A 19,271-nucleotide genomic window follows, 5' to 3' on the forward strand; every position below is an offset into this window, starting at 1 on the left:
GCGGATCAGCTTTACAAGGCACTACGCCGAATATCTGAATACTTCATTCCCAAGCACAAACACAGACGACCTAGTTGGACACAGTTTCTGACCTACCTTGAGATAGAACTCCTATTGCCCTGACTTGAGCCTTCGACTGTCCTCCTCTATCAACCATGGTCCTCCACAATCCCAACAACTGGCACTGGGTGATGAAAGATGCTGGGCAGTGGGCAAAGGACTATCTAGACACGGAATGCAAAAAGCTTTCGGCAGAAGAGGATGGGGTGACCGCACAGATCACGAAACTGGTGTCGATGGACGGGGATGTGGAGGTGAGCCAGAGAAAAGGCAAAGTCATAACAATTTTCGACGTGGTCCTACAATTGGAATACGAAGGTGCGGAAGAATCCCAGCCTGCTGTCCGGACCACATGTGCTGACAACTCGCCTAGGCAAGACAGCAGACGGCACAGATGTCAGTGGTAGCATCCGGGTCCCGGAGTGCGCGTACGACACGGAGCCAGACGAGTACGTTGTATGTTCCAGTTGCTCTCGCGCTGGCATCTGAGTCAATGAACTAACACTGCAACAGTTTGAGATAGACATTTACTCCGAAAAGAAAGAAAAGCAACCGGTCAAAGACCTGGTGCGCACGAAACTTACACCCGAACTTCGGAAAGTTTTCTCTACTCTCGGGCCTTCCTTGATTAAAGAGCATGGAAAGGATCTACAACATACATCCACCTCGAATCCTTCGAGCGGTGTTGCAACGCCTACATGGCACCCTGAAAGAGAACGGACACCTACCTCCACCTCCGCCACAACCACTACAACTACCGGCACATCCTCTGTCAACACAACCACAGTGACAGCTACGGATGAGTTCAGGACAACTGCAGAAGAAATGTATCAAACATTCACCGATCCTCAGCGCCTTGCTGCATTTACACGAGCCCCGCCACGAGTATTTGAGGGAGCCAAGCCAGGTGGAAAATTTGCCATCTTCGACGGCAACGTGTCGGGAGAATTCGTCACATTGGAGCCTCCGAAGAAAATCGTACAAAAATGGAGGTTAGCACAATGGCCCGAAGGACATACAAGTACACAAGAGATCTTCTTTGACCAGAACGATGTCGACCGAGTGACCAATATGCGAGTGACATGGACTGGAGTACCGGTCGGACAAGAAGAGGTGGTGCAGAGGAATTGGGAAGGTTATTACGTTCGCAGTATCAAGCAGACCTTTGGGTGAGTGTGTCCTTCCTGTTATGGTGACCGGACATTTGCTGACGCTATCCACAGCTTTGGCACCATTCTATAGACCGCCGCATGTTTTGCAACGCATCAACAGGTGAACGGCGCTTGGTGTTCAACAAAATCTGGACAGGAATGCATAAGAAAAGCCTTCTGGTCATATCTCTGAGCGAGCGGAATCCCAGCTGCGATCCAGAAGAAAACGTGCCCACGCAAAGACGAATGAGATGAATTATCAAGATACCACCAAACACAGTACGATCCTTCTCTCCATTTACTTTCTTCTTTTCCAGGTTTTGGCGATCGTGCTCGTGTTCTGCAGAAAGGGACCTTTTGCGACAGGGGACATCCCTGGAATCCCTTCGGAGTCTACGTCACTTCCACGCAGCATTTCGTTCCGATTACAAGAGCCTGCACCGCCACACCTCGACTTCTTTCTCAGCTCAATTTTGTCGTTTACTATTGCTCTTTGCTAGTCGCTTTGACGACGCCTTGCTTGAGGTCGATATTCGCCTGCTCAAGTTTTGCTGATCAACTGGACGGTAGTTCAACGATTCTTTGCAGTGGCTGTCCAATAAATGCCTGCAGCCACATCATACTGGAATAGTGTATCTGAAGTGGAGCTGTGCTCTTTTCAGCCAATATGACGGACCAAAAGCAGCCTCAGTCGGCCAGCAAAGGCCAGGAGACCAACAAGAATGAGATGGACCTCACAACCATTCTCGATGAGAACCAACGCGCCGACCTCACACTCCTCATTGCCAAATTGACTGAGTCCATGCGGAAACTAATTCAAGACAACTTCAACTCAACAGCCGGTCTCAACAAAGCTCTACTCCGCGAGGGAATGAGCGAAGATGAAAAGATGATGGCCGCCGATCCGCACGCCGATGTCTCGGCGTTCGACCGCGAACGCAAACTCAAAGAAGAAAGCGACAAGGACTTGGCCACGGCAAAGATGAAGAATCTCAAGAAAGACGCCCTGAAAGCGTACGATGACTGGCGCGAGCATGTCATCATGCGCGTAGGCGAGGTCGTCAACAGTGGCCGGACCGCGAAACAGCACGTGAAAAAGAGTGCCGGCAAAGCCGATACATCGAAGCCGACGGCGCCTATGACGACGGGCAAGGTGATGGAAGCAGGCAACAAAGCAGTGAATCTGAAATTCAAAGACCTCTTCCCCCCAGCCAGGACGCCGCTTACCAAGATGGCCATGAAGGAGCGTACGTTGGTACTGCATTCGATATTGTTGTTGTTGATTAGTCTCGAACATTACAACGCGTACAGTCGTGTCCTTATGCTCAATTTGACGTCGTCGCTTAAATTGCCACTCAAAACGTTCGAGCAGGACGAGTACACGACTGCCAAGGGTCTGCTGGAGCACGCTCGCGAAATGACCGCCGACGAAGCGATGGAAGCCAAGATCGAAGCGAACAAGGATTCGAGGCGGCGGAAGGTGGCGCTTGCAACGGCCGCTGGCGCCGCAATCTTGGGAGTGTCGGGCGGCCTTGCCGCTCCTCTTGTTGCGGCCGGCGTGGGCAGCGTGATGGGCGGGCTGGGCCTCGGTGCGACGAGCGCAGCGGCTTATCTGGGCAGTGTAGCGGGGAGTACTATGCTTGTGGGCGGTCTATTTGGCGCATATGGTGGCCGGATGACAGGCCAGATGATGGACCAGTATGCGCGGGAGGTCGAGGATTTTCAGTTCCTGCCTGTGCATGGCGCCAGTGATAAGCGCACGAGTGAGGACGAGGACGAGGGCGCCAAACAGGCTAGTGAGCATGATCATAAGCTCAGAGTCACGGTAGGTGTGTCCGGGTGGTTGACCGAGAAGGAGGAGGTCGTCAAGCCGTGGCGCGTGCTGGGTACCGGAGCCGAGGTTTTTGCGCTGAAGTTCGAACTCGAGGCCCTTTTGAATCTAGGGAATGCGATGAACGGCGTCGTGCAGAGCGCTGCATGGGGTTATGCGCAGAGCGAGATTGTCAAGCGTACGATCTTTGCCGAACTGGCTGGTGCGATGTGGCCGGTCGCGCTGATGAAGGTGGCGCGCGTCATAGACAATCCGTTCAGTGTGGCCAAAACTCGAGCGGAGAAGGCGGGAGAGGTGCTTGCCGACGCTTTGGTGAACAGGGCGCAAGGTGAAAGGCCCGTTACGCTCATCGGATACAGTCTCGGCGCGAGGGTCGTGTATACGTGTCTTATGAGCCTGGCGAGACGGGGCGAGTTTGGAATCGTCGAGAACGCGGTGCTGATTGGAAGCCCGACCCCAAGTGATACGAGTGACTGGCGGGTATTGCGCAGTGTGGTCGCTGGACGCCTGGTGAATGTGTACAGTAAGAATGATTATGTGTTGGGATTCATGTACAGGACTAGTGCGGTGCAGTTTGGGGTGGCGGGCCTGCAGAAAGTCGAGGGTCTGAGTGGCGTGGAGAACTTTGACGTCTCGGAGGATGTGAGCAGCCACCAGCGGTATAGGTATCTCATTGGGGCGATTTTGAAGAAGATCGGGTTCGAGGATATTGATATGGATGCCGTGGAGAGGGAGAGGGAGTTGCTTGCGGAGATGGAGGAGAAAGAGAGAAAGGAGTCGCTTGCGAGTCAGAAGAGGTGGTTGACGCGACGCGAGAGTACGGGCGGCAAGGAGGATGAAGCTGCTGAGGCGGAGGCGGAGGCCAGTGAGCTGGAGAAGAAGGTCCAGGATCAGACGAAGAAGACTCTGGTCACCAGGGCCATTGAGTATTTCTACGTGCCAAATCTACCGAGTAAGAAGGATGTGGACAAGGCTCCTGGGAACGTGCAGAACGTGGCCAAAGACCCGACCCAAGCAGGGAACGTGGGAGCAGGGAACGTGGCGGGCCAGACTGCAAAGGACGCGCAGGCTTCGACAGAGAGCTATGCGACGAGGTTGTACAAGAGTCTGCCTAGCATGCCGTATACCAGCAAGACGACGCCGGCCGGCGCCGCTCAGCAAAAGGCCTCCCAGGACGTGAAAAGGCCCGGTGATCAGGCAGGGAAGACCACAAAAGGTGCCACCGACCAAGGACAGAGCTACATGTCGCAGGTATCGTCGTATCTGCCTTCTCTATCCTCACTCAGAAGTGGCAAGGAACAGCGAGAGCGGAAGACACCCACTGGCAAGACCAAAGAGTCAGCAACGAAAGCAGCTGATACCACTGCATCCACCGCAAAAGGCACAGCGGGGGCCGTTTCTGAGACAGCGACCACAACAGTGAAGAACACTCTCAACCCGAAGGACAATCCAGCTCTGAAGTCAACAAGGCGAGTTGCAGACAAAGCACCAATCATACACCAAGCTAAGGATCGGGCGCCACAACCTGTCAAGGACAAGGCAGGAGACGTGTCAGATGCAGTGGGCACCACAGCCCAGAATACGGGCCAGACCGTGCAGAAAGGTCTGGATACGACGGCTGGCAAGGCGGGCGACGCAGGTAATATTGCCGTAGGAGGAGGACAAGACGCGGCGAAAACAGCCCAACAGACAACCCAGAAGGGACTTAACACTGCGACTGGCAAGGCTGGCGATGCTGGCAAAGCAGCCACAGGACAAGCGCAAAATGCAGCAAAGGCAGGGCAAACTTATACCTCCAGAGCAGCGTCATACTTGCCTAGTATGCCTAGACTCGGTTTTGGTGGCCGTGGTGCGGACAAGAAAGCTCCCCCAAAACTCGAGAAGCGGGCATCGTCATCGAAGAACGTCAATGCTCAGAGGCCGAAGCTGGATAAGACACCGTCCAGGGCTGGTGAGAAAGCAAGACCGCCAAAATTGGACAGACTCCCCTCGGGAAAGTTGGAAAGGACACCGTCAGGAATCAAGTCTCCACCTGGGAAGCTCGTGAGACAAGCCTCAGGGATGAAGTCGCCACCGGCGAAACTTGAGCGACTCTCTTCAGGGGCCAAGTCGCCACCAACATCTGTTCCGACGCCGGATCTTGTAAGACAGGTGTCCGGCGCGAAGTCGCAGCTTCCTAAACTTGGGCCGCGGAGAGCATCAAGCCAGCAGCAAGCCGTCAGGTCACCGTCTGGAGGTGAAGGACAGCCAGGTGCACCTTCTGCTGAATCGATTGGCGAAAGGTTGGCGAGCATTCCATCCGGAGCGACGGGTGCTGCGCAGGGGGCCGGTGAAAAAGCCAAGGGTGCTGTTTCAGGCCTAAAGAGTCCGAGTGAGTCAAAGCAAAACAACGAGGGTAAGGAGAAGGTTGGAGCAGCTGGGCCGACGTCGCAAGATCCCGGCGCCGATGTCTCTCAGGGTGTTTATTCTAGCGCGTCGAAAGCCGCAGGCAAAGCAACAGAGGTAGGCCAGAGTGTTGGGTCGACTGCCACCCAGGGCGCTGGAAAGGCAACGGACGCCGGTAAGAGTGCTGGTACGGCTGCGGTGGGAGCTGCTGGAAAGGCAGGTGATGTTGGGAAAGGCGCGGCGCAGCAAGGTGGGAAGATGCTTTCGAGTACTGGGAAGTTCGTTGGGTTCGGACGGTGAGGACGACGAAGAGGGAGAGGGCGAGTGTTGTTGTTTTGATGGAACGACCTTGTAAGACTGTCACTGAAGTAGGTCGAATGCCACTCGAAGGTGCCTTCTCATATGATTTCCTATTTCCTTGTCTGTCTGATTTTCTTGCGTGTTGAAGCTCTTTGTCACAGTTCTAACAATAAGAACGTCCACCCACCTGTATTGTCAAGCGTCGCCACTGATACTTCTACGCCAGCCATTCTTTGAGTCCGCTCCTGAGATCTTCCCAAAACCTCGCCGTCGCATCCAATTCCCAGAACTCCGCAAATGTATGCGGCACACCCGGGTACGTATACAGCTTGACCTCCACACCGGCCTCGTCCAAGTTTTGCACATATTTTAATCCCTCATCCCGTAGCGGATCCTGTCCTGCCACGAAAACCAAATGTCTGGGTAAACCTTTGACATCGCCCAGCAACGGGCTCGCTTTGGGATCTGCTCCTACTGTTGGCGACGGGATGATCACGTCCCACATCGCGCGCATGTCGCCTGCCGACAATAGCGAGCTCGTGACTTGCTCATAGCTCGACTGACAATCCTCAGGGAGATGGCGGTAGTCACACAATAAAGGCACGTTCAAAACCACGCCGTAGATCGGAATGCTTTTGTCCCGGCAGGTCTGCGAAAGGTATGCAGCCGTTCCTGCGCCAGCGGAGGATCCGAGAAGAATCACCTTGTCCGTATCTATGTCGACATTGCCCATTGAGCTGCTCGACTCAGCGGAAGCAGCGGAGAAATGGGATAGAAATGTGGTAGGTTCGGAGAGGAGCTTCTCAAGCACGTCCCAACTATCGTCCATCCATGCCGGGAAGGGGTGCTCCGGCGCCATCCGGTACTCGACACTCACGATGAGCATGTCGAATCGCGAATAGAGCGGCCACAACAGCCATGCTTCTTCGGTGACGTGCGTGCCCTGCACCCAGCCGCCACCATGGGTGACGAAGAGGATTGGAAGTTTGGATTTGGATTCGGACTGGGTCTGGGTCTGGGTTTCATTAGCTAGACGAGCCGGGAATGAAATCTTCACACTGATCGCGGTGCCGTCGCGCACGGTTATGGTCGACAGCCGGGAGTCATAGCCAACGGACGATAGAGGGTGGTCTTGAGACCATTTTGCCTCGTCGATGGCTTGCTCGGCGCGGTCTGAAGGGATGTCCAGTGTGACGGGGACGTTGGGTGACGGTGATGGTGCCCCTGCTGGTTTCAGGTAGCCCTGCTTTTCGGCAAAGGCGGTCCAGTTTGGGTCAGAGGTGAACAGGTCAGATCTTGTCATATCTGCGTATTTGCTTATTTTTCTTTGGAGGGGGTTTTTGTGTTCTTTCAATGAAGATTGGGCGTGGAAAGTCTCGATAACAAGACCACCGAGACTCGTCGAGGCTACTTATAGGTCTCTGTTGGTTGGAGCCTAGTTCTGTAGATGGAGTAGTACGAATACGTGCATCGATGGGCAGTCGACGATTGTGCAGATTTGACGGGATGTGCTTCTACAGGATCGTGATGATAGGTAGGCGCGTATTCTCGCATTGTGTTCGATAAGCGGGAGGTAGTATTCAACTGGGTACCAACATATATTTCGCTGATGCGGCTTCAGGGTAGTAAGGTGAATCAATCAGGGATAGCAATTAGTAGGACTAGAGACGAGGCTAGCTTGGTGCAAGGCTTCATCATGCTTGTTCAGACTCTGGGCCAGCACCTTGCCCAATAGGGCTCTTGGGTGGCTCTTGGGTGGCTCTTTAGGTAAGCAATTCGGGGTCCTGGGCCTGCACTTTTTAGGCTCCTTAGGTGACACCAACCCCAATCTGCAACTTTTCTGGGGACCGCCCTTAGTTACAAGTAGGTCATTAGCTGCAACGCGTTCATCTCAATCTCGGATGGGGTTACGCAACACCGCTCAAATCTTCTTCCTATCCTACCTTGCTTGCATGAGGGCAGGGGGCAGTCAGAATGTTGAGATTCATGCTATAGATTCAACTGTGTTCTTCCTCTCCCGTTCAGTCCTTTGTTCTTTAGCGGAATCATCATGCCTCCACGGCATTTCTCGAGATACCTATTTGTCGGCGCAGTCTTCCTTATCGGCATTGTAATATTCACCATCTCTTCAAAACCTTCGACCGGTGCCCTCAACGATCCAGCGACTTACAAAGAAGCACTCCGTGAGTCGATATCAACCTTCAATGTTCCCTTCCGGTTCACCTTTCAGAAATCTGCCCACAAGCCTCCTCAGCAGAAGAACAGCACGCATGGAGACAGCTCCTGGTACAGTGACTGGACATGGCAGAATCCCTTCTCTTCCTCGGTGACTCTAGACGAGGAACGCATCGTCCTTCCCCCGCTGCGTGCACGGCCTCCCGTGTACACCTACTACGACACAACCATCAAAAAGGACGAGGAGATTAAAAAGGTGGACCAAGAGCTACTCTTGACCTGGCGTCGAGCATGGTGGGCTCACGGCTTTCGACCTGTCGTTCTGACAGAGGCAGAGGCCATGAGCCATCCACTGTATCAGACTGTACAAGCCGAGAAGTTGTCACCAGCATTGGAACAAGAATTCCGGCAGTGGCTGGCGTGGGCTCACATGGGAACGGGGCTTCTGGCCAGCTGGTACTGTCTGCCCATGGGTGCATACGACGATCTTTTGCTCGCACATCTACGGCGTGGACAATATCCACACCTCCTCAGGTTCGAAGGTCTCGGATCTGGCCTCTACGCTGGTGAACAAGTTCAGATAAACGACGCCATAAAAGGAGCTCTTGCAAATGTCAAACTCAGTGCGTCTACATCAATGACAGAGGCCATAGGCTCTGACTTGTTCAAAGTCGAGCAGCCAACCTCGATCGCGCATTACGACTCTCAGACCATACCTGCTAAGTACCCGGCCTTGGCTGAGCAAATCCTGCAAGACCCCAATAAAGGTCGACGGTCACTCAATCAGCTTATGATCGCTCACCTTCATACCATCTGGCAGAACAGCTTCAGCAGCGGCATCGCTGTCTTGCAACCCCTTGCAGCGCACACATTCTCACTTGTAAAACCAGCTAAGGATCTGGCGAAACTCCTTGCCGAGTGCCCAAGCTCAATTCTGCAATCGTCTTGTCCTCCCAACCGATCCAAGTGCAGTCCTTGTATCGGTTCAAAGCTGAGGATAACCACCGCGCCTTCTTTTCGGAATACATCATCCTTGTTCACAATTGCCATTGTGCCCCATCCGTACACCATGACAGCCCTTGCCAATCTAAGCGATGCGATAACCGTCGCACACATCAGGCGACATACTGACAGGGATCCGTGGATCAATACTGTAACTCGCGACCTTCTTGGGAATTCTCGGGGTGGTCCGAGCCGAGTTGTGAGTCTCAAGGATGCGGTTGCTTCTGAATATGGTAGCAGTCGTTCCTTGTGGTTTACAACCGAGCACTTCCCTGTGTCCTTTTGGCCACCACCGCCTCCTCCAAGGTCGCCAACCAATGATGCTCATCCAAAAGAGGAAAAGGTCGCCCCATTTCCACAAGACTGGCTCGAACACCTTGATTGGCACTTCGGCTTCCCCATCCCCAGGACGGCAATCTCTCATGGTGAGTCTCTTCCTCCAGTTCCTGGACCTGAGCGCTGGGCCAAATCTCCTGCCGGACTTCCCGCCGAACGTAAGAAAGGCTCAGACCCTAGTCCGCCTACAGAAGAGCAGGCGGCTATTGAAGTCGAGCTTCTGCGTAAGGCTGCGGAAACCGTCAGCAGTAAGGATGAAGAGGTGGTCAAGATCCGGAGAGTGGCGGAAGCTTGGAATCTGGCAGATACTGAAGCTTGGAAGTTTGTCAAGAGTTTCAGAGCTCGTCAAGTCGTTGAGAGGCTGCAGTTTGAAGAGGAGGAGTCGGCCTACAACGCTGGTGGTGTGAGAGGGAAAACGCGCTGGTGGGGCTCCTCATAACTGTTTGCTTGCTTGATGTGTTTGGGCTGCCCACATGAGGTTCTCTTATGGTGTCCATGCTGGCTCTCGAGGTGCACCGGTGGGGTCTTAACTGGTGGGATTCTGGTGTGGTAACAACAGCAGTAACACCTCGTTGCACAAATACCATGCATGGCTCAGGCTGAGATGGTAGCAGACGAATGCTGTTATCGTGCATGTCACAGCTCCGCAAGCCATCTCTGTGGTACTCGATAAGAGTGGCATTTGTGGTGGACTAGCCTCGATCGACCAACGGCTCCAGAACCACCGTTCCAATATTCGGAAACCAGCATCGATGAGCCGCCATACACAATGTAGTGTACAGCTCAGCTCGAATCCTCGACGAAATGTTGGCCAGGATAGATCGGGACTCCGTCTTCTGTGCAAATTCGCACAGAGAAACTCGAAAGTTGGGTCCAGCACAACTATACAAGATATCATGGCGATAGTGTTCCGAAGGACGAACCAAGAAGCCTGTATATTCGGAAGGAATCTTGTACTTTGTCTGGAACCGCCCTCTCGGACAGGAATGGGAGACTCGTCATCCTGATGGTTCACTTCTACTGGAACTGCTGGTTCCGGCGGTGTTCTGTTCGCACGTACCGACCTGCGGGACGCAACCGATCTGCTAGAAGCGCTGGACCTTTGATTATACAACTGCAGAAGTCGGTCCTCTTCCGAAGGGTTGGGCGATGTTGGGTCATATATAATCTTGGAAGAGCTCAAAGAGCTCCACGAACGTTGACTGGGGTGGTTAGAATGCTGACGTCGGCCTTGCGTCCCTTGCGACGGTGCTATAGACGCAGAAGACGAGAAAAGGCGCGAGAAAAAGTTTCGATTTTCCTTTTCAGACGACAATGGCTCGCTGCTGAGCGCAGAACTCCCATCAGAACTTGCGCAATGCTCCCTTGAACATGACAAGAGCTCGTCCCAAGTGCCCTGCCATAACCTTGTGGCCTTGTCTGCAACATCTTGATCCCGTCTTGTCCGGATATTGGGGCTTCGCATCACTGACGTTCTCCGGACAGACCTGGCGACCCGGGAGCAACACATGCCATGATCGCAGGGAGCCCAGCCATCACGTGTTGGCTTGGGGAAATGGCCACCCGGGCTCAATTGAGGCTCGATTAATTGCCAGCGATCGTCAAGGATCGTTTCGACTATGGCGTGAACGTCTCGCTCGTCCATCTCCGGCTCTTCATCCGGGAAGGTAGCATTTCTAGCGATGGCTATGGAGGGATGGGACAGAGTTGTAGTGCAATAGTACCACAGTACGAAACGGCCGTCACGAGGTGTCCATGTATCGACGGCAAACTGTGCGCTGATTTTGTCGTGAGAGAGACCGGGCCTATGCCGCGCACTTGAATTGCCACCGGAGACCATCGTTGAGTGAGACTCGAGATCTATTCTTGCAAGAATACTTGCGGAAGCGGATTGCGGTCATAATCATGAGAATGATCATGGTGTTATTGTTCTGTGGGCGACTATCTGATGCATTCCACAGCAAGAGGCGTTGGTACAGCAGCGAAGCATTCCAGGCTTTATGGTCTAATGGGATGAACCATTGGCACGCGAGCCGTGTCAACTTTGGTGGCAGCCAAAGGCCTGAAAAGAGAATGCAGTACATGTTGCAATCTTCAAGCGGGGATGGGGCCTACATCAGAGTAAGGGGCACAATATGTCAACATTGTACCAGACTGTCATTTCTTGAACTGACCGTCTCTCCTTCTCCCTTGCGTGGCCTCCGATCCAGCGCAATCCGGGTATTGTTCTTGCGTACTACAGCGGGGTGGATGGTCTCGCACCGATGTCCGCCATCAACGCATTTCATTTCCTTCACAACGGGACGGCAAGCAACCTGGCGCTGAAATTTATCTTGCACCGCCCTGTCTGGACTTGAAAAGCACCACATGCGGGTGTTGCTCAGTTCCAGTATTCGCAAATCTGCTAAACCTTGTGTTCAGGTCTGACATCTTCGACTTCAGTGACCGCCAAAGTCTGCACCTTCTCCTGGACGACATCAAGATCGACGTGAGCCACTTCCGCGTCCTCGCCATCAAAGATCTTGGCCACTTCCTCGAGAGTTACACCACGCGTTTCGACAAAAAGGAGTGCGACAAAGAGGAGTTCAAACATCAGCCATCCCTGCAGCAAATGATCAGTTTCGTCCCAAAATTCGAGAACGGTGCGAGTACACTTACGCAATATATCGCGTAGAACCTCCATCGAGGCTGTAAATGATCGAGTCCGATGGGATTGATGTATCTGCCTACAGTCAGGGTTGTCGACAACGGATACCACAGCCCAACTCACTGATTGAATACAAGAGCCGCTTGCACGAAGAAGTTCATCAACATCAGGCCTTTGGCACGAAGCTTGTACGGCATGATTTCGACAGTGTATCCGACTAGGAGGCCAGACCAAGCAATGTTGTAAAAGGCTCCGTGAAGGAAGATGAAAAAGATGACCGTCTTTCCTGCTGCGAGGTTGCCGTCGAGGTCATACAATGCCGAGCAAGCCGTCCAGAGTACGAAGGAAACAAACATTCCTGCAAAATCATCAGCTTCATCTACCTTCGGCTTTTGTGTCAACCTACCACAGGTTGCACTGAGGAATAACGGTCTTCTTCCAACCTTGTCGACGACCGCTGCGGCGATCAAACCGACCACTAGCTGCAATATGTCAGTTGTGGCCCCTTCGCCAGTCAAAACAGCTAGATCAGTCACTTACCGAGACAATTGTCTTGCAACCATTGATCTCGAATTGTTCGTTGTTGTTGGTCACTCCGATACTCTTCATAACAAGGGAGAAATAGTATGAAGTCAAGCCGTTACCACTCCATTGAGAGAAAAGGCCAAGAGCAACAACCAGCAACAGGCGATACCGGTTTCCCTTGGTCTTGAGGAAGTCCAGATAGCTGCTTGACCGCTTCGACTGGAATTCAAGGTGCAACGTCTCCCTGATCTCGCGAAACTCGAATTGCACCGTCAGGTCTGTTTCGTCGCCATTGGCATGATACTTTGCGAGTGTCGCCAATGCTTCCGAGTGCCTGTCCTTGGAGATCAACCACCTTGGGCTTTCAGGTATCGTCCATATCGTGCAGAATAGAATGAGGGTCGGAAAAGCTTGGAATATGGATGGTATTCTCCACGACCAATTGTTCTTGATTGTGAAAGTCCCGAAGGTTATCCAAGTTGCAGCAATGCTACCAATGTCCCAGAGCTGATTGTAAACCGTTGTCACCCTTCCTCTGTGCTGAGGATGGGCCAACTCGGTGAGGAGGAGTGGTGCAGAGTTTGAGCACATGCTGTTTCCGAAGCCGACAAGAAACCGGCCAGCAATGAACATGGAGAAGTTTTGCGACGCACTCTGAATGGCGACTCCGGCGAAGAGGAACAGGCATCCTACCATGATGGCAATTCGACGACCAAAGGTATCTGACAAATATGGCCTATGAGGAAGTCGGCGTCTCTGTCTCTGTCCTTCTGGACGATTTCTTACGCGAAAGGCAATCCGGCGAGACTTCCAATGCTGTAAATAGATCCAAAAAGACCCAGGATGGATCCTGTGGGATGATGGAAGTAATCCTGCCAGACATCAAGGATCTGCAGGCCATTCAACATGGATCTATTATGGTTAGTGGTTGGGCCTCTGCGAGCAGAGTCACTCTTCACTCACCCGTCATATCCTGTTGTCGCGGATGCAAAGAACAAGGCGATTGCCATGCCATAGAGCTTCCGAAGCCCTGGATCTTTATACCATATCACCCTATGCAAGTCAGGTGCTTCGGCGACTGCGACCTCTCTCTCCACACGATGCATTGGCTTCACAACTGATATACCGACCATGTTGGTCTTTCGTTCTGCTATGAACCACGTCTTTTTCCGGTCGGTCAGGAGTGGCACGACTCAGTCTTTGGTATCACGGAGGACACTTGACATAAGTACTACCATTCTTCGCTTGCCGTTCCATACGTATAGCCGAAGCGCCAGTACCCACTGGGGTTGGCTCGAGCATTGCATTCCATTGCATAGCCGTGTCCTTGAGCAATAAGTTGATTTGAACCGCTTGTTGGCGCAGAGCATTCGTCGAAAATGGTGTAGTCTCGAGATCTGCGCATTCAGCCTCTTCCGGGTAATAGGAGAACGTCCTGAGGGGACTCGCCAAAATGTCTCCGTTCCTCTCGCGTAATTACTGAGTTACGTTAGTGACTTGTTTACCCCAGCCTTTGATCACCCCATGGAGACCTGCCCATATGCATTGCGTCGACTCCAACGAGAAGGTTTCGCTTCCTGGTACGGGATGAGAGTTGAGAGCTTCGGTTAACCGGCACGCCGTGAGAGGATGCTTTTCTTTTCACGATGCTCAAGTGTTGCCGATGGGAAGAAGAAGAAGCGACATTCCCGGCATCCTAGTATTGGGCTTCGGCGTTCTAACCATTGCTCTCTCCGGCATGTCGTCCGCACGCTACTTGTAGCTTTGTTGCAAGAGGGGGAACGGGGAGTAACGGCAGCGTGCCAGCGACAGTGGTACGGCTAAGATTTTGACTTTGTCGAAAGTGCTTCGCTTATATCACTCATGAGGCTGAGACCCCCTGAATGGCTGCCTCGGAAGCCGAAACCATGCAGATGATACTCCGTACAGGAATCTATATAACCACAACGAGCCTTTTGGAGGTTTCGGGACGAGTTGGCCAAGCAATCAATCTAGCAAGTGGTCTCAAGCTCTACGGGTGCTGTCTACCCTAAACTCCCCCCTGGGTTCTGTATAAAGGGACGAAGGAAGGGGACATCAATTTCAGGCGCGCGTAATGGCCGTGCAGCTGTGTTTCTTAGTAGGCCCCACTGTTTGATGGCTGTCTTGGTAGCCTATAGTGGCTATATCAGGCGGACGTGCCGCTGTCAGTCTTGGTACGAGGTAACTCGTATCCTACCTAGATACCTTCGAAATTCGGCTAAATTGGTTGAATATTGGAGGGCGTGATCTGCCGAGATAAAGCATTTACTGACAAAGCTCATTAAGTTAGTATTCCAAGATTCTTTCTCCCAGAGTCAACAGTACTAGTATCTCCGGCGTCGGCCCTAGTAACCAAGTTACATACTCTGCAGCGAATTTGGCAATACTGTGTATATATCCATTGAGAGTCTCCATCAAGAAAGACCAAAGTCGAAAGAGGCTCCTGACAACTACTACTACTTAGTACTATTGATAGACCGGGAGAAAAACCTCCTCGTCTCATCACATCTAATCCAAGACTGCAGTGACTACAAAGATGGACGGCCGACAATACAAACACCTGACGTCGGAGCAAGTCGAGTCATTCATGGAACATGGCTTCCTCCGTATACCGGGCTGTTTCACGCGCGAGGCGGCCGAGGAATGGACAAAGGACGTCTGGACACGGCTTGGGTTCGACCCCAAGGACCCAGAGACCTGGACCGAGGAGAGGACGAACATGCCGTCGCACCACAGCGTGGCGATCAGGGATTTTGCGCCCAAGGCGTACGAAGCCATCTGCGAGATCGTCGGCGGCGAAGACCGAATCACCGAGCCTTCCAAGTCCTGGCGAGACGCGTTCATCGTCAATCTGGGCACCAAGGAGAACCAAGGCCAGGAAACTCATCCCAAGGAGTTGAATGGCTGGCACGTCGACGGCGATTTTTTCGTCCACTTCCTCGACTCGCCTGAGCAAGGACTGCTTGTCATCCCTTTGTTCACGGACATCCTGCCCAACGGCGGGGGGACGTGGGTCTGCTCCGAAGGGATCGGGAAGATCGCGAGGTATCTGTACGACCACCCTCAGGGCGTGCTGCCGCGAATGACGCCTATCAGCCCGTCGGGAGGAGAAACAACGACGACTGAGAACTTTGAAAATGGACTCGAGTTCTACTCCAGGCTCGTGCAAGGGTGTGCGGATGAAAGTTTCCACGAAATGACCGGGGCCGTGGGCGATGTCATCCTCTTGCATCCGTTGATGGTCCATTCGGCGTCTAAGAATGGTCGGCGTCTGCCCAGGATCATCACAAATCCGCCGGTGTCCTTGGTGGAGCCGTTTAATTTTAACAGAAACGAAAAGGACGAGTACAGTCTCGTGGAGTTGAAGACGATCAAGGAAGTGGGTGGGCCGGAGAAACTGCGAGGCTGGAAGATCCAGGGTCAAAGAGGTGAAGTGGTCCCGGAAAGAGTCAAGCGTCAAGCGAGGATGTTGGAGGAGGAAAAGAAGAGGCTGAGGGAAAAGGGAAAGGAAAGGGAGTTGGGCAGTGGAGCTGCTCATCTGCAGCAGCAGACTGTTGCTGTCGCTTAGATAGCATACTCCGGTCCGGATAAACTTGGTGTAGCACAACACTCCCTCTGTACCTCGCGCGATGAAGGAAAGAAGTGAACAATGAGCCCGCAAGGGGTCGGTCGACATCACAGTCTGTCAAAATTCCGCCAGTAAGGGTCCTCAATTTTTTCATGCACTGTCCAGGCACGCGAGAAAGCAACGGCGCCACCATCCTCTTGATTTGGCTGAATAGACGCAGAAGCAAACTTTTAGCCATTCAAGAAGACATCTTCGGCAATGTCGAGATCCAGGGGTACGCCACTAGCGGGCATGCCATCAACGTCGAGGAAAAGCTGCGTGATGGTGTTGCACAACGAGCAAACACGGAGAGGTTTACTTGATGGAGATGTCGTCGAGTCGAATTGAATCTGATTGGGGTGGTCACCACAATTGAGCGTAGCCTAATATGGTTGTGGTCCCTCAGCATTGCTCAACATCCTATTGACAGAGGCTTCCGTTGACGACAACAAGCATGTAAAAGGAGAGTAACATCGATTCGTTGTGAGTCAGCCATATCCATCCACCCCGTGTTCGAGGGTCTCGTTCAGCCACCTTGCTCGATGACCTGCCTCCTGCTTGGCCATCCTCAGTCCGGCTGGCTCAACACAAGTGCACCGTGCTCAAGCGTCTTCTCTTTGTCACATTACAACTCCTCCTCGTACATGTCGCCGTCTGCCTCGCCCTTCTGCACGTCCCATTTTCCAGAGCATCTCACATCTTTGTACAGAGAAAGCGACCAGCCAGTCGAGGTGATAGTCAGCACCAGGTTGGAGCCGGAATCCACAGGATATATCTCGCACCGCTTCAGATTGGCAGTCAAGGGCTTCCTAGTTTTGCGACCAACCTTGAAGCTGAATAGCTCGACGTAGTCCTTGGTTGCGTTCTTTTCAAAGAAAAAAGGAAGCGGAGCCTTCGAGGACTCGCCCTTTTCTTGAATGAATGTCTGGTCCTGAATAAAGGACTCCGATCTCGTCTCAAGCTTGACGTCGACACTAGTACGCTCGTCGAGATCATTGCGGACCTATAGTGAGCCTGCGTCAGATATATGGGGAAGGATCGTCAGCTGAATATACCCTTCACGTACCTGGAGAAAGAAGAAAGAGTTGATTCCACTAGCATCACTTGGAAAATTGCTTCCCCGTCCAGTAAAGTATGACCACTCCTGAATGTCGTCAACAGATTTGTCAGATGTCAGGCAAGGAGAAACGCACAGCTGGAAGCTGGAAGCGACCAAGAATCGCATCCCATCTCAAATCAAATCGTACTTTCTTGTTGATGTTCGTCATGCCGAGGGTGTTGTTGAACTCTTCGGTCCATAGGGACCACTCAGGACGTCGAAAGCTGATGCCATTTATCCCAGTCTTTTCTCACTATAGATGGTCGGTCTGGTGGGACGGAGATCAGTGGATGGGCACTCACTCATCTCAAATTTGACGTCGATTCCCCCAGACGTTTCTCTTGCAGGAATCAAGTCCCATTTCATTCCTTGATTGGTTGCTTCATCATCTCCGCGCCAGTGGTACAGGTAGATGGTGGCGTCGACCGGAAGCCCATTCTGGATGTGCATGGTGGTTGTTGCTAAGGTGCTCTTGCCGCTTGTTGCTGGTCCAACAATATTTTGAACCTGATCAAACGTCGGGTTTGCGTTCAGGATTGTTGGCAGCAAGGCCAGAGCGAGAGCAAATGTAATCATTATTGTAACACTGACTGACAATAGCAAGCAGCTTGGTAAGGTTCACATCTTCCTGATCTCGGGGCGGCAGGATGGACAGCTTAAGTTGCTCTCACCTTAAGCTGTCCATCCTCCAAGCTGAGGGCTCTATGCAAGTTCCCGCGTCTCAGCCAGCCATATTTGGTGATGTCGCTTGTTGAATGCAGGTTGCTTGGAGGTCTACAACACCGGAAGCTTGCTCGAGAGAAGCATGCATGCCAAGTTGACTCTAGCCCGCAGAAGGCGTTGTTTCGCCTACTGGCAGCGAATAGAGATGCGGCAACATACGCCAAAAGTCTCGATAGGGAAGATCTTTTTGGTCCGATTCAGCTCAGTCGCTTGCTGGAAAAGCTCCGGGACCTGGATATGCAGTGACCGAGATCCAGACCACATCAGACGGCCTATCAGCATGCACCTGCGATGCCAGTCACATCGTTGCAACTCGCTATTGGGAGTGATGTGGTCGTGGCCTTCTTGAGCGCGAGGATTGGTTCTGACAGTATTGCTGCGCCGTTCAATATCACAAGGCCTTCATGCAAGAAGGCTGAAAGGAGTGTGCTGGCACGGCTGGGTGATCAAGATCATTGGGCACCTACTCCGTGCCCAGAGTCTCCGAGCCGCTACAAAGGATCAACATACCCATCACCTGTGCCGGACCTCGTTCTGGGCATCATTGCTCTCGTAGTACATGGCACTGCGCTGCAGAATGTAAGCATCATCATTCAAGCACAGCTCGGGTTGACCTTGGGTCTGGATTCCAGCATTTCTGGTGCATGAAATGGCGTATGCACTGATTGTCCAGTGTGTGCCCGTGCCAACCATCGATCCGCTTGCCATTAGACTCGAGCTTTCACCGCTTGAATTTGGTGCTAAGGAAAAGAAATGGTCAGTGTCCGAGCCATGGTGAGAAGCAAGCTCAAGAGGTAGATCCATGCACCGTACGGGACTGAGACACGGCTGAGCGAACATGAGGATCGATGCCAGCGCAGACGCTCAAGTTACGAACATGAACACCTAAGCCGTCATTGTGGTTGATACATATTCAGCGATGTCGATGAAAGCTGTGCTGTCTGGATGGATGAGTGTCTCCTCGAACTTGTCGAGTTTTCGAGCAGTGCTGTTGCAATGGACACTCCGGCAAATCCTCAACATTAGCCATAAAGGATACTTTCTGCAGCATCACATCACATCATACGTTTTGGGAAGACATTGAACCCACCCCGTTTAGGAAAACAGTACATTTAGCTAGGTCTTAGGCAGACCAATATCTTCCGGGACTTGGGGAGGCCGCAAATGCATCCGCAGTTCTGGGCAGACTGTAGCGGCTTTGAGGTCAACTGAGATTTAATCCACAGTCCTTGTGAAATCCAATGCATCAGGTCTCGAGTGGGTGATGATTCCTTCGTTATGTGGTGGAAAGCGTGGTTCCCCTCCGAAGTCTGTAAACGAGCCGATAGAAGAAGTGCACTTCGGCCATCATGTGCTGCGCCCTGCGACTTCATCAGATTACGGCGTACCACAACTCTCATCGTGCCATC

General features: G+C 52.7%; 7 protein-coding genes across 10 annotated transcripts; 4 read left to right on the forward strand and 3 right to left on the reverse strand.

Annotated features, from left to right (window-relative positions):
- Positions 1 to 155: 155 nt before the first annotated feature.
- PV05_11310 (uncharacterized protein) lies at positions 156 to 1,302 on the forward strand (the record flags this gene model as incomplete). Its single annotated transcript, XM_013454780.1, has 4 exons — positions 156 to 378; positions 434 to 516; positions 574 to 1,229; positions 1,284 to 1,302. 4 exons carry the CDS (start codon positions 156 to 158, stop codon positions 1,300 to 1,302), a joined length of 981 nt encoding a protein of 326 aa, XP_013310234.1.
- A 576-nt stretch (positions 1,303 to 1,878) lies between these two features.
- PV05_11311 (uncharacterized protein) lies at positions 1,879 to 5,727 on the forward strand (the record flags this gene model as incomplete). Its single annotated transcript, XM_013454781.1, has 1 exon — positions 1,879 to 5,727. The coding sequence occupies one exon, from the start codon at positions 1,879 to 1,881 to the stop codon at positions 5,725 to 5,727; it is 3,849 nt and encodes a 1,282-aa protein (XP_013310235.1).
- A 72-nt stretch (positions 5,728 to 5,799) lies between these two features.
- Positions 5,800 to 7,323, reverse strand: PV05_11312 (uncharacterized protein). Its single transcript, XM_013454782.1, has one exon. The coding sequence runs from the start codon at positions 7,028 to 7,030 to the stop codon at positions 5,945 to 5,947; it is 1,086 nt and encodes a 361-aa protein (XP_013310236.1). The 5' UTR covers positions 7,031 to 7,323; the 3' UTR covers positions 5,800 to 5,944.
- Positions 7,324 to 7,637: 314 nt separating this feature from the next.
- PV05_11313 (uncharacterized protein) lies at positions 7,638 to 13,841 on the forward strand. Its single transcript, XM_013454783.1, has one exon. The coding sequence runs from the start codon at positions 7,778 to 7,780 to the stop codon at positions 9,677 to 9,679; it is 1,902 nt and encodes a 633-aa protein (XP_013310237.1). The 5' UTR covers positions 7,638 to 7,777; the 3' UTR covers positions 9,680 to 13,841.
- Positions 11,645 to 13,896, reverse strand: PV05_11314 (uncharacterized protein; the record flags this gene model as incomplete). The annotated part of the gene is made up of 7 exons (XM_013454784.1): positions 13,376 to 13,896; positions 13,199 to 13,324; positions 12,428 to 13,148; positions 12,294 to 12,369; positions 12,011 to 12,245; positions 11,899 to 11,962; positions 11,645 to 11,842 (listed from the first exon to the last, which is right to left on the reverse strand). The coding sequence occupies exons 1-7, from the start codon at positions 13,543 to 13,545 to the stop codon at positions 11,645 to 11,647; spliced, it is 1,590 nt and encodes a 529-aa protein (XP_013310238.1). The 5' UTR covers positions 13,546 to 13,896.
- Positions 13,897 to 14,725: 829 nt separating this feature from the next.
- PV05_11315 (uncharacterized protein) lies at positions 14,726 to 16,119 on the forward strand. Its single transcript, XM_013454785.1, has one exon. It carries the CDS (start codon positions 14,970 to 14,972, stop codon positions 15,999 to 16,001), a length of 1,032 nt encoding a protein of 343 aa, XP_013310239.1. The 5' UTR covers positions 14,726 to 14,969; the 3' UTR covers positions 16,002 to 16,119.
- A 255-nt stretch (positions 16,120 to 16,374) lies between these two features.
- Positions 16,375 to 19,135, reverse strand: PV05_11316. 4 transcript variants are annotated; one of them, XM_013454788.1, is made up of 5 exons: positions 18,973 to 19,135; positions 17,442 to 18,602; positions 17,234 to 17,392; positions 17,107 to 17,184; positions 16,375 to 17,043 (listed from the first exon to the last, which is right to left on the reverse strand). In XM_013454788.1, exons 3-5 carry the CDS (start codon positions 17,306 to 17,308, stop codon positions 16,666 to 16,668), a joined length of 531 nt encoding a protein of 176 aa, XP_013310242.1. In that variant the 5' UTR covers positions 17,309 to 17,392; positions 17,442 to 18,602; positions 18,973 to 19,135; the 3' UTR covers positions 16,375 to 16,665. The 4 variants fall into 4 exon arrangements, with proteins under 4 accessions (XP_013310242.1, XP_013310240.1, XP_013310241.1 ...); XM_013454786.1 differs by having other exon boundaries at positions 18,676 to 19,135; XM_013454787.1 differs by having other exon boundaries at positions 17,234 to 18,602; positions 18,676 to 19,135.
- Between the last annotated feature and the right edge of the window lie 136 nt (positions 19,136 to 19,271).

The sequence above is a fragment of the Exophiala xenobiotica genome (assembly GCF_000835505.1).
Source record: "Exophiala xenobiotica strain CBS 118157 unplaced genomic scaffold supercont1.7, whole genome shotgun sequence".
In the NCBI taxonomy this organism is placed as follows: domain Eukaryota; kingdom Fungi; phylum Ascomycota; class Eurotiomycetes; order Chaetothyriales; family Herpotrichiellaceae; genus Exophiala; species Exophiala xenobiotica.